The 16,669-nt window shown below is 38.1% G+C and overlaps 1 protein-coding gene across 4 annotated transcripts in view; it reads right to left on the bottom strand.

Moving 5' to 3' along the window:
- LOC142348394 (uncharacterized) overlaps positions 1-16,669 on the bottom strand; it is a 39,907-nt gene that overhangs the window by 9,418 nt on the left and 13,820 nt on the right. For all 4 annotated transcript variants that reach the window (XM_075399727.1, XM_075399728.1, XM_075399729.1 and 1 more), the window contains exons 3-5: positions 15,605-15,726; positions 8,191-8,215; positions 7,646-7,838 (exon numbers count right to left, since the gene is read on the bottom strand). In XM_075399727.1, the coding sequence (XP_075255842.1) occupies positions 7,646-7,838; positions 8,191-8,215; positions 15,605-15,726 (340 nt within the window). The remainder of the gene's footprint in view (positions 1-7,645; positions 7,839-8,190; positions 8,216-15,604; positions 15,727-16,669) is intronic.

Genomic DNA, 16,669 nt, shown 5'->3' with positions numbered 1-16,669 from the left:
TTCACCTTCATCCAGCTCACCATTTGATCTTTGCCACTTCGTTCTCTTGTTGAGCTCAGGAACATACTCCTTCAGCAGCCTGCTCCAGTAGTGATCAAGTAGTGTCTGCGTCAACTTGAAAGCCTTAGTGGAGAACCGCTGGTTGCTGTTCACAATAGGTGTCAAACAAATAAGACGTCTGCGAAGAAGGAAGTGATTCGGAGTAAGTGGTCCCTCATCTGAGATGCTGCAGCCCACATGAGTTAATGGCCTGGAGTTCAAAATTGCCTCGGCCTCCGCCACAACTGTCTGTAAAATTGAGAGTCTTAGTTTCCGACTGCCCATCACTATTAGTAGACTCCTTTTCGCGGTCTGTATCAGCCTCTCCCAGACTCCTCCGAAGTGTGGTGCCAATGGAGGATTGAAAGTCCACTGAATGTTCTGTTGAGCCAATTGCAGTCTGATGTACTCGTTGTCTGGCTTGTAGGTTCTCTGGAACTTCAACTTCATTGCTTGGTTGGCTCCAATGAAGGTTTTGCCATTGTCACTCACAATGAGGTCAGGGTATCCGCGTCGTGAGACAAATCTGCGAATGGTCATGAGAAGACAATCGGTTGAGAGGTCATGGCACACTTCTAGGTGGACAGCTCTTGTGACCAGGCATGTGAACAAGCAGACGTAGTGCAACTTGGTGCCCTCTCTCTTGTCCTCAATGAAGAATGGTCCAAACATGTCCATTCCTGTGTTGACGAAGGGGTACTGCTTGTTTACATATGGGAATCTGAATTCAGGCAGGTCGGCCATATTCGGTCTCACATTGTCTGCCCTCCATCGTCTGCAAATGAAACAGTATTTCCGCAGACTTCTCAGCGCCTTTCTCAACCCAATCATCAGGAAAGTCTGTTGCAGGTGAGCCTTCACATGCTCTTTGCCCTGATGGCCACAATCATGCAATCAACAGCCTTGCAATTCTGCTCCTGCTATGGAGAACGAGGGGATGTTTCGCACTGTAGGTTTGAGGTGCCTTGTTGAGTCTTCCGCCCACCCTCAAGAGTCCGATGTCATCTAGAAAGTGAGTGAAGGGCATCAGCTTGTCTCCTTTCTCGAGATTGCTTCCCTTCAACAGTGTAGAAATTGTTCCCGAGAAAAACTCGTTTTGGGACGTTTTGATGAGGTAGTTTCTTGCCCCGTTCTCATCTGATGCAAAATTGTCAGTGTTGGAGGTCCCAGGCGATTCGTTTTGTCTTCTAGTTCGGAGTTTTGCCTTGAAGCGTCTTATTGTCTGGAAAACTATTCTAGTAGAGTTGAGTAATCGACTCCATGTTGACAATTTTTCAACCGCAATGACTGGCGTCTGAAGATGTGTCGCTTGTGTAGCGCAAATGTGGGGATCACTGTCCTCTGCAAAATTCCAGGAGTCTTGAGGTGTGCTTAGAAAGTCCGGTGGTTGAGGCCACAGATTTGGTATATCTGATGGGGTGAGGCCTCGTGTGCCGTGGTCAGCGGGATTCATCTTTCCAGGGATGTGTCTCCAATTGTCTGGGTTGGAATTCTCGTGAATTTTAGTCAATCTGTTGTCAATGTACTTTTTCTGTCTTCGCTTGGATTGTATCCATCCAAGTGTAGCCATGCTATCTGTCCAAAAGTGTTTGGAGGTTATGGTTGTTGTCATCTCGCTCTCACAGAACCCAGCCAGCTCTGCTCCAAGTGTTGCTGCTTCCAATTCCACTTTTGGAATGCTCAGCTGCTTGATCGATGCCACCTTTGTTTTGCTGATCACATATTGTGATGTGCAAGATCCGTCGGCGTTGGTTGTCCTCACATAAATTATGGCAGCAATTGCACTCATTGAGGCATCAGTGAATGTGTGAAGTTGATGGATCCCATTGGTGTTGGGAATCAAGCATCTAGGAATTTGGATTAAAGTCATGCTTTCGAGCTCATTCATCCACTCCTGTAGTTCTTGCTGGTAGCATTCTGACACAAGTTGACACCAGTTTCTTCCCTCTTTAATAATTCTTTGGAGAATGCATCTAATTCTGATGGCAAAGGGTGAAATCAGTCCAACTGGATCGAACAGAGAAGCTGCCATTGAAAGAACCTTCCTTTGAGTCATCTGTTGTCATGTGTACAGAAGCTTTGGTTTTGCAAACATCAATTTGTCAGTCTTTGGGTCCCGCGTCAGACCAAGGATTCTTTGGGTTTTCATTTCTGCCTTGTCCTCTTCCAGTAGGTTTTCTAATGCGGCTGGTTTGTTGCTCAGGAACTTCGTCAGATTGAATCCTCCTGTATGTAAAACAGTTTTGATCTCCTGTGCACTTCTGCGGGCTTCCCCTTCAGAAGAGTAGGTCTGTATGAAATCATCCATGTAGAACTGCTGATTGATGTGTGCGCTTCTGGATGCTCTTGTTTGTTGTCCTTTGCACACTTCTGCAGAACAAAAATCGCACAAGAAGGTGAGCATGTGGCTCCAAAAATGAGTCGATTGTATTTGAAGATCTTCTTGTTGCCATTCTTTGTCCACAGAAAACGGAGATAGTCCTGGTCTTGTGGTTGGATGCCAATTTGCATGAACATTGCCTCGATGTCAGCTGTGATTGCCACTGAGTACTGTCTGAAGCGGATAAGAAGGCCATGCAGGTTGCAGAGTAGATCCGGCACTGTCAGCAATGCATCATTGAGTGAGGTACCCTTATATTTGGAAGCAGCATTTGTGACTCTGCGGATTTTGTATGGTTTCTGTTTGTTGATCACTGGGTGATGGGGAAGGTACCAGACAGAGTGTCTGCAACTGGGGTCTGCAGTTGTCATGTAGTTTCTATCCAAATCTTTTTTGATTGTTTCCTCATATCGGTCTCTCAAGTTTGTGTCCCTCTCCAGTCCCTGCTGCAGAGCGTGCCACTGAACTTTGACCATGAAGTAGTTGTTAGGGAGTGTGATGTCTTTCTTCCATGGAAGTCCAATCTGGTATCTGTCACCAATGTGGTTTCTGGTATCATTGAGGATGGACAGAGCTTCTTTGTCATCTGCAGACTGTCCCTTTGAAGAACACTGATTGAAGTTCACTCCTTCAATTGTCCAGAAGAGTTGGAGAAGATCTTCATCTGGATCGTCTTGTCGTCTCCTGATATGATTGAAAAGTGTTATGCATGTGCTGTTTGAATGTCCTACCCTCTTCTGTAGGTACCTCTGAGGAATGGGCCCTGTCAGTGTTCAGCCAAGCAGAGTGCTGACTCCGTATGGGGTGCCAGGGGGTCCTGTTGTGAATTGTCTGGAACCGTTGCTGTGAATGCATCTGCTCCAATCAGAATTCCGATCAGGTTGTCTCTGATTGTTGGAAATCTTATGTTCTGGAGGTGAGAGTGGTCTCTGCAGATCTCATTCTACATTTCAATTTGAACTCTGGGCATTCGAAACTCCTACATTGCTGTTGGGTACACAGGGATTGTGATCACAGGACAAATGCTGCACAAAGCTCCTATGCCGATCATGACATCTGCTGTTTTAATTGAGTGTTCACCGTGAAGTGAAGATAGTGGTAGGGTTATGCCTTTCGGATGTTGAACTTGAAGTGCATCAGCAACCTTCTGTGTTATTTGGAGGTTGACACTGCCACTGTCCAACAAAGCGTAGGTTTCAATGCAAAGATCTCTGTTGAAAAGTGTCACTGGTATCGCCTGCAATTGTATCTGCGGTCTGATCCATGAAGTTTCCTGTTGGTTGCTGCAAGTGTAGTTTTGTTGCGGATTTGTTGCCTGCTGTTGGGCTACAGTGCGTTGATTGTCACTCTGCTGTCTGTTGACGTTGTTCTGCGCGTTCATCTGCTGAGGATGAAAACCACTTTGGTTCCAGTTGCCCCTGAGTGAAGTGCTGCTGTTAGATCCACTTCGCCTGTTCTGTTTTCCACTCTGTTGGTTGTAGTTTGAACTCGTCTGCTGCCTTTGGTTTTCATTATTAAATTTACGTCCATAGCTTGACTGGTTTTGATTTGTTTGGTTTCTGAAGACATTGTTTTTTGAGATTTGATTCCAGTTCCCAATTGGTTGTGCATTTTGTTGCTGTTGCCTTGCATCTGTCCTATGGAGCGTTGAGTGATGGAAGCCATTGGATCTGTCCACAAGGCACCTTGTTTTTGTTTGGCAGAGACCCTTTTTCATGAGCTCTTAGACAGTTGGGGCAGAGATTGAACCTCCTCACACAACCCTGTCGGTCATAAACTGACTTTTCCAAGTATTCGGGACAACGACCAAGGTTGTGGTTTTGTGAGCAGAGTTGACATGACACATCTGGTGGCCCCTTCTAGAAAAAGTGTTCACTCTGGTTCTCTGGTTCCGTTGTAGGGAGATGTCCTCGCACGCCTCTGCGTAGGAGTCAATCCAATCAGCAAAGTGGGTAAGGTTAGGTTGCAGCAAGCCTTGGCTTCTTGTGCGCTGATTCCATCTGATTATCATGTTAGGTTTCAGTTTATCTCTGGCCATTCTCAAGACAGCTGAAGGCTTCAAATCAGCTTCAAAGTTGTGGAGCCGGAAGGTTTGTACAAGTCTCCTCAAGAAAAACGAGAAGCTCACAAAAGAGTTTGGTTCGTCTAATCTGAATTTTGGCCACTTTTCTAATTGATCCAGGTATGCAGCGACAAAATGCTGTGGTTTGCCAAATTTTCTGGTCAGTCTAGCGATGGCTTCATGGTAGTAATCATCATTGTAGGAGTATCCACTTATGGAATCCCTTGCTTTATGTGTTACAGGGTTTTGGAGGTATGTAATTTTTTGGGCGTTTGAGAGGACACTGTTGTTGTGAATGGTTGCTTTGAAGAAACTGAACCATTGATGCCATTTCAGAGGGTCACCTGTGAAATTGTCAATTGAAATCTTAGGCAGACTCAATGTGTTCTGTATCATCAGTGCTTGGTGTTGCATCCAGTCTGGTGGGAAACTCGGAAAGCCATTGTATAGGTTGTTGTTATAGCCGTTGTTATTGTGTCCATCAGGTCCACTGAAATTGTTCACTGGTAGTTGATTGATTTGCGGTGTGTACCTATGGCTCATGGTCGGAGCAGCTTGTTTATTGCTGTGAAAAGAACATGGTTGTTGCAAATGCCCTGCTCTGCAGTCCTCACTCTCATGTCGGCTCTGTCGTTGAACATTGTTCTCTACTCTCGGTCGTTCATCTGTTCTCTGTGAGAAATTCCCGGTTCCTTCCTCTCTCTTCAAAGTTCAGAACGGGTTGAGAATTATCAGGGTCTTCTGATTCGGACGAGTCAGCGTTGCTACTTTCCTGATTGTTGCGGCTTGCAAAATGATGTTTCATTGCTCTTTTGCGTAAAGGGTACTGTTTTCTTAATAGATAAGGGAAAGGCGCTGCTGATGTGTTAAAAACGAAGTCAGTGTCACTGCACTGTTACTGCACTATGTTTCCTTGTAACAGCCCTATTCTATCTTTTGTTTTGTTAAAACCTAATATTTAAATGAGGCTGTTGCTTACTGTGCGTAGCTAATATTTCTTGCTTAATGTTTGTTTGCTATGTTTTTGCTTGTCGCTATCACTAATCAGTGATGTTTGATACAGATGTGATGCTAATCAGAAGTTGTATAGAGTTAAACCTTTTCACTAATCAGTGAAATTATTACAAACTTAGATAAATGTGATGTTTATTTCGTTACCTTTTTGTTTTTCGAGCGCGACTGAAAGAACCCTAAACTGTGGTGGCTAACTTTTGACTACTGTGCGTGTCTGACACTGGTGGGGGAATAACTTCACGTTCCTATAAACCTTAAGGTAGCAAGGGCATACCAGGCCTTGCAACTAATCCTAAGTTAATGTGTGAATATATATGTGTGTGTTAGTGGTGCTTTCAAACTTCACCTAGAGGAGGATCTACTCCTTTTAGAACTAATACTATACTATAGTAATGCTAAAGATACTATATTGATCCAACGATAACTAGGCGCCTATTAAAATCCAACTTTCGAAATGAAGACCTTCAGTTCTGCAAGTAAGGCTAGCCCATCTGTCGTGACTAGTCATCCCACGCAAGCATCCTTCTCAGGAGAACTCTCAAATCAGTCTTCACTTCTAGAGCCAGATTAAAAATCAGTTGGATCTTTTGTGATTGTGATGGTTTTGATTAAAACATGTGAAGTTATCAAACCAGAGTTTAAATGTGCCAAGTGTCAAATGTCTAAGTTCCCCCTATACAATCAAAAATTCCCCAGTCTGAGTCGTGCTAGTTTCAAAGGTCCTTTTTTGACCCTAGCATACGCCAGAAATGTTTATGCTCTTCGGCCTAAGTCTTGCATACCAAGACAACTCTTCATTAATATTTGTATTTCTGAAAGTCGCAACCATGGTAGCAAATCAACCTCTATAAATACATCATAATTCGCGCCATTGGCACACAAGTTGTGGTTAAAAACGGGAAATCCCTTACTATAAAAATATTGAAAGTGAATGTCAACCACTTCTGACTTCTTCAATAAAATCAACTTAAATAAATAACTTCAATGGAAATGTGTTGGGGGAATGGAAATCAGGAAATGAATGGGTTTTGGAGGACGAAAGTGTAGGTGGGGGGAGGAAAATATAAAGGAACTTGGTTCCTTTACACCCTCATTAAGAGTATCTGACTTTGGATTTTATAAAATCGTGCCCAATGATATTGACTCAATAAAAAAATTTTTTATCTGGATAAAAAGTATGGTTCCAATTGGAATCTGGAAACAAGATCTATCATCAATATTGTCAGCTATCACTCATCTCCTGTGATACACCATTCAAAGAGTCGGTCAAGACGCTCCCTCTTGAAATGTGATTGGCTTGTTCTTGTGAGCTACTACTGTTGAGAGATAAAGAAAACGTCAATAATATCCAAAGCATGTATCAGGTAACGATGACTAGGGGCGTGAGTTATCGATTATCATGGCTCTCCTCAATGGTGTTTTAGCTCTCACATTGTATTTCATGGTCAGAATGGGAGAAAATTTCCGCCAGCAAACCGCCACTGAAATTGTATGCTTTGAAGATCCCAATGGGAGAAAGGGGCTGGGGTAACTTCGAACAAAAAAAGTAGAGGGATTGAAATGCACCCAAAAATGTCGAATGTAGTTTTTGATAATGATTTGTGCAGTGACTGTCGACTAACGTTGCATGTTACTGCAATCTGAAGCACGTGCATATATCACATTATATGAACAGTAAAAATACATAAACAATACAGAAAAAGTATATCAAAAAACAGAGACAGACCGCCGACGTCAAATAAGCTGCCGACAATTGGGAGAGAAAATTATTCAGACAGTGCCACTCTATTTATGGTCGTAATTTTAGGCTCAGTACATTTCTTTAATTGCGAGGAGCCTAATTAACGCTTTAGATATTAAAGGTGAGCATTTAAAACGCCTTCTAAAATTATATTTGGCCCACTTCTGATTACACGCTTTATTTTTTAGTGAGTAAATTGGGCATTTTTAGTTACAATTTGACGCCATTTAGTGCTAATAACTGAGTCCAACAGTTTAACTATGTGCAATGAGATTTTAAAAAATCAAGAAGCAAGTAAACAAGCCGCTGGAAAACAGTAAGTCAGATGGACCTCATTATGGACCTCATTCAAGACAGCACAAATGATTGCTACGCACATTGAGTCATTGAACTTAAAATATTTCTATACCTTTGTTGTAGTGTTTCTCCAACTGTTCCAATAGTTGATTGATTCCTTGTGGATATCTCTCCATGTTGAATCCCACCACCTCATCCAAGTCCATCACTGTAATGTACTTGAACTCCAGGGAATGCTTCAGGTAACAGTGAGTGTAGTGCCACACTTTGACAGAGTCTGTCATCCAGTATACGTCGTTTGCACTCTAAACGTGTTATGAAACCCGTGCTTTAATCGTGGTACGAAAGAACTCCTGGACGATATCCAAGTCAACATTGAGTTTAAGTTTGTTACCTTCCATCTGGTCAAATGTATATTATATAACCCATATCGGTTTTGTATGTAAAGGCTTATATCTAGGTGCGCGTAGAGTACTGGTTGGTCAATAAAAAATGTAATTGATAGTCCCAATTCTTCAGCATTATTAGTATAGAAAATAACACGGGGTAACGACCAAAATGTTCACACGAAAAGGAAACAATTCATTTTTACTAACTCCATTCGTGTAAAAAGAAAAACAATAATCAATATGCACTTAACTAACATAAAAGACTCACCTTTGGGATTCCAGAATGTCCCTCCCTGATTCGCACATTGTGGTTTTAAAAGCATCTATCAAAATTAAATTTTTTTCAACTTTTACTGATTAAAAAAATTTATCCTAGTAACATCGATAAACAAGTCTAAGCAAGCGGAAAACTTATGCCCTGAAATATAGTGGTGTACATAGTTCCATTACGAATTATTAACTGCGTTTTCTTCAGTTAAATTGTTCAGTGTCGTTAATAAAAACGCTGTCGGAGTCACTTAACTTGGAAAAATTTAAAATTTGCAACAATTGCTGAATTATTGATACACTTCAAGACAAAATTCCTCAAATAAGTTGAAGAGATTTTTTAATAAAAGGAAGATAAATATTTCTTCTTCGATATTCTGAAAGTTCGTGCGCATTATGGGGTGTTCTGATTTATTGTGGTTGAGAAGATTCAAGAAATCGTTTTACAATTATCGGTTGAAATAAATAAGTCTCATAATATGGCACCAGCATTTTTAAGGACAGCTCTATTTCTTTAAATCGACATTTTTGTCGCATATTTGCTTTCTATATGAGCCACCAATTATAGGGACTGTCGCATCCAATTACGCCGCTATGCCCATTGAGAGCGTCAAGATAGTTCGGTTCAAGAACTCACTAACCTCATATGATATCGGACTCCCCTTTATGAGAGGGGAGCCCTTCCTTGTTTAAATGTAACCCAATGAGTAGTAACCCAATGTATAGCAAAAATCAAAAGCTAGAAAATCCCACAGGTAAAACCAGTTGCAACTGGTTTAACAGAGAGTTATAATCAGTAGTAACTATTTAACTGTTATTCTACTTATCAATACGTGTTATCAATCAACTAAAAATTTTGGTAATTTGCATTAAATGTTAAATTGATCAGAACATAACAGTTTTTTAATCTAACTCTGATGGGGGCGGCGTACAGCAGTTGAAAGTCGTTCAAAATGCTGATTGTATTTTTTTGTTTATTACATATTGATGTGTAGAAATAGAAAAAAAGACACGTGATCCTCCAAACAAATACAAAACAAATGCCGGAAACCGAGCAATGGAAAAGTAAAAATGGTAAAAACGCATTTGAGTTCATCAAAAAGAGTTTACGTAACATCCCTGCGGTGTTATTTGTTAATTCTATTCACGGCTAAATAATATGAGTTTTGGGGACTTGAAACTACTATCATCCGAACCGATGCGAGGCATGCTAATGTTGCACCAAAGCACCACAGAGCCATCAACTTACTCAGTTTTATAATCTCAAAACTGCGTTATTACTCTATAACATGAGTTCGGTTTTTTGCTTAAAATGTATTTGACAAATGTGAAAAGAAAAACAAAATTTAATTTTCCAGCACTAAAAGCAAATCGCTGCTAGTAAAAATTCGTACTTTACTCAAATCAAATTAAATCCTTTAGAAAATTTTGTATGCTCATGAAAGCGATGTAAGTTGCAAAAGAACGAAGAAAAAAGTTATATATAAAGTATATATGTGAAGACACGTCTCATGCTATACCAACAATGCCCAAAGTAAGGCGTCAACATAAAATCCCTATTACTGACCTAAGATATAGCAAAATCATAGCTGTTCTTCATAGACATCATTATGGCTGAGAGACAGTAGTATAAAACTGAACCCAGTGCAATATAATCCTCTTCATATCGAAGCATTGAATAAAGGACGCAAATATCATCAAACACGTCATAAGAACTCTTATGAAATGTTTTGATATTTTGTCAGTCAGTTTTTTGGACAACATTTAAGTCAAAATTAGCATAGCAAATAAAAAAGGTGTGTTGAATCTAAAAACGAACCTAAATAATCCGTATAAAGAAGATTTCTGACAATGAAATTTTACGTCAGCATTTCAAAACGAAGCTAAAATGATACTTGGATAGTTTCGATTTCAGTTGTCTTCTAAGTTAAGGTGACTATCAAAAACAACACTGCGATTCAAACAACGGGCGACCAGAGGGCAACTTTTCAATATCTTTATGCCCTCCGGGCTTCACCAGTTTAATTCATTTTGCGCTTGAAAAGTCAAATAGTGAGACAACAAAATTATCAGAGAAAAAGTTTGTAGCAAGAAAAACGGCATTTAAAAAGACCAAAATAACTGCAAACTTTATTTGAGAGCAAGTAAAAACTGTGCTGTCATCGAGTAAATCAATAAATATAATCAATAATTTGGAAGACATATTAAACAAGGAGGCTCGATTATGTGCGTTCGCATATGACATTCCGACCCGAGCTCATCTACACTTTTTACTTAATTGTCAACCAAATGAAGAGATAAAAAAATAGATGTTTGCGCTTTAAAAATCGTTACAAAACCTAACTACTAATTGAATTACATAACGCCATGACTCATTACAACACACACGAGATCTGCCATCAAAAAGACTACAGAAACAAAAATTTCAAGGCAAAGCTCAATATCAAAAATTAGAAGCACCTAGTAACAACGTCAAAATGCAATCAGATAAAACTATAACTACACAAACTTACTTTTTCCGAACTATAAAGCAGATGAAAATTTTCCTTAAGAAGACAAGGTATCAAGTCGACAAAAAAACGAGGCGAAATTCAAAAATCAATCAACATTTTTTAAACCAATCAATTTCAAAGGTCTTAAAAACCATCAGCTTATAGCAAAATAATTTCCGATAAATTCGGTAAAAAATCATTATGAAACTAACGGGACCTGTCTTTGGTTAGACTAAACCATGAAAAAAGACTAAAGATACAGAACTCAAAAAATTACGAACAATTTGCGAAAACACAAACTATTGGAGTCATTAAAATCATTAGCTATTATCTAAATAATATGTATTTTTATTTCAGTTTATATTTAAACTTACTCAGTTAAAATTATACTGAAAAAAAAATAAGTTCAGTTGGGTCACTTTTGAAAATCATTGGGATCTGTTATTACACGAATGTGATATTGAAGACAAAAAGAAACCAATATACCACTCACAAAAACTTCATGAAAACGCATACTGTCCAACAAATAAAACATCAGTTACAACATAATATAAGTACACATGTTAATTTTTGGAAAACAAGGAATTGCATGGGACCTCTCATTGATAAGAATAGGTTACAAGTTGACGAAAAGAACAAAAACTGAAAAAATTTGAATAATTTTTGAAAACTGTTTCAAATCATAAAATTTATTACTATGCGCTATAAACTAACTACCCCGGGTAAATTCTTTCATTCAATACTGAATCAAAAATTTATGAGACAGGTCAGCATTTTCGGCAACATAAAGAATAATAAAACAGGCAAAAAAAACAGCAAATTCAAAAAAATATTGAGCGAGAAAGGTGTCGAGCGAAAAGCCATTAAAAAATTTTCAGTAAATATTTTTCTTGTTTCAATTTGGTTCTTGAACAGCAATAGGATTCTTTTTTTAATAAAATTACTTCAAAAAAACAACAAATATGAACAAATACATTAAAACTGCCCAACAAATTTTTGACAAAAACCGTAAAACCAACGCCACTAAATTCATTAGATTTTAATAGAAGCCAATAAATACGCTAAAATAGATTTCGATGGGACAACAACGCTGTTTGTCATTCATAGGATGTCAATAAGGCATTACAACAAATCACTGAATATGAAAACAACAAAATACAGGCAAAATCCTATTGTTCAGGAGAAAAGTGCGAGAAGAAAGTGTCGGGGCCATTACCATAAGCTTTTCTCTGAAAACATTATCTTTGATCCATTGAAGGTCTTCTCTAAGCCAATGCGAGCTGTCGACATTAAAATAATGCGATAAGATTTCAAAAGGAACCAAAATTACAAAAAAATATCCAAAAACTAAAAAGAATGAAAAGCATCGAAGTTATAAAACCATTAGTTATAAGATAAAACCACTATCTAGATAAAATTTGAATGGAATAGAGAAAACGGGTCCTGACATCACTGAGAAACACTTACAGCTCGCGAAAAAGTTTACGATTGGTTAAAGTACAAAAAGTTTTCGAAAAACTTTTTTTATAGACTTGACAGCCATTAAATTCAATAGTTTTCAACGTATGTTAAAAAATAGGCTCCGTTACGCCCCCAATGGATGTACAAAAATGTTTTTCAAGCCTTAATAAGACATCATAGTGAGTCTGATTAATATGAAAACAAGAATAAATGTAGGCAAAAACCAAAAATTCAGTAGAAAAGTGTGAGAAGAAGGTGTCGAAGCCATTCAAACTACATGTTTTTCTCTGAAAAATTTATCCATTATCCATTGCACGTTTCATCTAAGCCAACGGAGCTATCATAATTAAGATAAAGCGATAAGATTTCAAAAGGTACCAATAATACAAAGATAACCAAACATTTTGAATTTTATTGAAATCTTGTGGCATTGATGTCAAATGATCAATAGTTAGAAGATAAAACTGCTGGTCAGATTGATCGTGTAAATATTGACACTGACTTACACTTCACGAAAATAAGTTTATGATTGGTTAATGTTGAAAAAAATTTTCCGAAATTTTATTTTCAAAGTCTTATCAACCACTGGCTGTCCATTTAAAGCACTAGATAGTTTCATTTAATGCTCATTACGAAACCTATTGCACTTTAAGTCAACTAGTCAATGCCATAGGACTCCAAAGTTTTAGTAAAACCTAAAAAAGAATACCAAAATTTCAATTAAAGTTGCAAAAACTCGAAGTTAAAAAAACATGAGCGATTCCTTGAAAACAAATTTTTTGTTCATTGGGTTTCATTTGAATGTAAATGAGGTTTGTCATTAATAGAAATAGGATATGAGAAGTGACTATCTGCTAGGTGACTTAAAAACAAAAACAAATTGAAACGTCTTCAAAAAAGGAGCTCTCAATTAGAATTCAAATTTTTTTGATGATAAATTTTTCTATGAGACCAGAACTAGTCTTTTTATCACCTTTCTTTTATTATGAACACAAAAATGATTCAATTTGTGGCTTGAAATGTAATTTTGAATTAGTTTTTTAAAGAAAAACTTTAATTTGAACGAAAGTTTCCCTAATAGTGAACAAAATCATGCCAAATATCACGTGTTCACACAAAACTTTTAACCTCGAAAAAAAACGAAATTGAAAAATTCTTATTAATTTCGAATTCTACACTGGACGAGTTTTTTAATCATACAACTAACATTTCTCGACAATGAATACATCGATCGGCCAAAATTGTCTGAACAAAAAAAACCATTTGAGTATATAGTTCCTCCCCCCACAAGTGGGGTCGGAGCAATAACAATTTTGGGCGCAAGGCACAATACTATTGGAATAGAAAATTTTACAAAAAAAGTTTCATAAAACAATTGATAAACATTGCTCCATTGCGTTTTAGCCTCCAGAAAAAATGATCACTAGATGAAACACGATTACGCATTAATCGTTTAAAAACTTGACGTTTCATTGTTATATTTATTTGCTCGTGTATGATGCAATGCATATATACTTAGTTTTCAATTAACACCTGACAAATCACGCGAACTATATTTCAGGTGATCTCCAGGCACCTGTACACTTGAAGTCTACTTCGAACTTCGTTTACCTGAACTGGATCAGATAATTTTCCCTTAATTTTTTATATCCATTAAAATTGACCGACCGAAGGGTTGGAAATTTTTTTTATCTTAGACCTTTCATACTTTAGACCATTTAGATTTTTTGTATAAAATAAGTTGCCTGGCATCACAATCTTATAGAATAAAAAAAACATTGGACTATTTTCCTTCCGGAAAAGACCGAGATCAATAAAAAATTTTGTCAAAGGTTTTACATTTAATTATTACACACACCAGCTTGCATTTTGTTGGTGACATAATTGTGTTTAAAAGCTTTATGAGCGCTGAAAAAGGCCATTTCGATTACTTAGTGGAATAGATGTACAGTTATATGATGCTTCTAGAACTTAGAGCCCGTTGATAACTATTCAGACTGTTGCAAGTTTCTCACAAGAAAAGTTGTGCCCACAAAATCCCAGGTTTAGATCCAGACCCAAATTGCGCTATGATCAGACTATGCAGTCTGAAATGACCTCTGATCAGACCTTCCAGACCAAAATGATCTCTGATCAGACTTTCCAGACCAAAATGATCTCTGATCAGACTTTCCAGACCAAAATGTCCTCTGATCAGACCCAACCCAGACCACTGTACAGACTATAGTGCGCTTATGATCAGACCCAAATTCAGACCATTGTCCAGACTATAAACAGACTATGATCAGACCTTCTTCAGACCATGGTCCAGACTCAATTTCAGACCATTGCCCTGACCTTAATCAGACTATGATCAGACTCAAGTGCGCTCAAAATAGTCTGATCAGAGAAAGATTTTAATTATGAACAAATCTCTTAATTTTGCTATAAAATATTCATTTCATAAAAACTGGTGTTTGCAGTATTAAAATCATCTAAGAAAAGCCAAGTCTGAAAATATTGCTAATGAAAACGAAACCTAACTGTTGAGAAAAAAATATTATTTACCATACCCCTTAGTTCATATTTCTGACTCAATGGATGAACTTAGACAGCTTTCCACAAGAAACGTCGTGATCTTCAGTTAATCAAAATTTCCTCTTGAGGGGACCGGCATTTGCTCTCAGCTGGACTCCTTGTTTCTGATCAGAGTCATCGGACTTTAGATGAGTCTGTGATCGGAACGCTGCTTTATTGTTGGCTCTTGGCAGAGCCAACATCCCTCAATAAAAAAAAACAAAAAACTTGAAAAAAATAATCCACTCGAAATCAGACCTTCCCGACCGAATTGACCTCTGATCAGACCGAACCCAAACCATGGTCCAGACTATAAAGACTGTGATCAGACCTTCCAGACCGAATTGACCTCTGATCAGACCGAACCCAGACCATGGTCCAGACTATAAAGACTGTGATCGGACCTTCCAGACCGAATTGACCTCTGATCAGACCGAACCCAGACCATGGTCCAGACTATAAAGACTGTGATCAGACCTTCCAGACCGAATGACCTCTGATCAGACCAAACCCAGACCATGGTCCAGACTATAAAGACTATGATGAGACCGTCCAGACCAAATTGACCTCTGATCAGACCGAAATCAGACCATGGTCCAGACTATTGTGCGCTCGAACCGCTTTCCAGACCCTGTAGTTTCGGTCTGGGAACACAGGGGTGTGCGATCGATTGGGTCTGATCATAGCTCAATTTGGGTCTGGAACAAAACCTGGGATATTGTGCTCATGCAATAGTATTACAAAAAGGACGGTCATCTTGTCAGAACCTTCCTTCAAGAGTATTACAACATAACAACCTTGGAAAGATCTTAAAATATAAATGTCGGAGTTCGGCTATCTCAACTTTCTATGTAAAGCTGCACAATTTTGTCAACAACAATGGGCGAATGTGTGGGTTCTGATTACACGTAATAGGGCAAATCCAGCACACGTAGAGATCCTCTGTCCACATAGAAGTCTATTGCCCTCTGAAGATCCTTTGAAAGCGGGTAATCTGTCAGATTCCATGGCTTGGGCATTATCACAACCTTGCAACTATTTCCTTTTCAGTCTGTTTTCATTGAAAAAAAACCTATTTTTATTTCGAAAACTGAATACTCTAAGTCTGAAAAAAAATTATAAACCCACTCTCCGTAGAACCCCTACAATTGAGCAATTTGTCAAATTTGACTTAGTATAAATCTAATTTTGTTTTGTTTCATTTAAAACGCCAACATGTAATTTTTAAAATGCCGCAACTTAGAAGTCAGAATTTAGAATGCAGGAAATTGTTATAGAAAATGGTAACCATTGCAAATAAAACAAATACCGGCTTTTCTAAACTTGAAACATGCGTCTTTCAAGCAAAGTTACAGGAATCGAAAAATCACTTGGAAATTACAACTAAAATGTCAAACCACTGCACGGCTCTTGATTAACACTGTCAACACGGTCAAGTAATCTCACATTCAAGTTTCACTAGCTTTTAACTATCAGTTGGCTTTCAAACAGTGTACTCATGTGTGGACTTTGTAATCAAAATTAGACCAAATTTTAAACAAATCTGGTGAAAAACGTTGCTAATTTATAAAAAAAAACACATTTGTGATATTTATGAGCAAGATCTGTTCATCACGTTTGCCATTGAAAAATAAATGAATCTTCATTTTTGTATTGGCAAGATTTCCAAAAGATTGCAAAATTCTGCCATAAACAAATGCGTAAAATGAAACAAAAACGGCAGAAAAAAAGACCATTTGCTCCGACCCCACTTGTGGGGGGAGGAACTATATACTCAAAAGGGTTTTTTTGTTCAGACAATTTTGGGCGATCGATATATTCATCGTAGAGAAAGGTGAGTGGTATCATTAAAAAGCTTGCCCAGCGTAGAAATCAAAATCAAAAAGATTTTTTTTAATTACGTAATTTTCGAGGAGTTATCGGGTGTAAAAGTTTTGTGTGCCATGTTTTTGGCTTGATCTTGGCCAGATT

The sequence above is a fragment of the Convolutriloba macropyga genome, chromosome 10, assembly GCF_964194025.1.
Source record: "Convolutriloba macropyga chromosome 10, txConMacr16.3, whole genome shotgun sequence".
NCBI lineage: Eukaryota > Metazoa > Xenacoelomorpha > Acoela > Convolutidae > Convolutriloba > Convolutriloba macropyga.
This window is presented reverse-complemented; position numbering and strand designations above follow the sequence as displayed.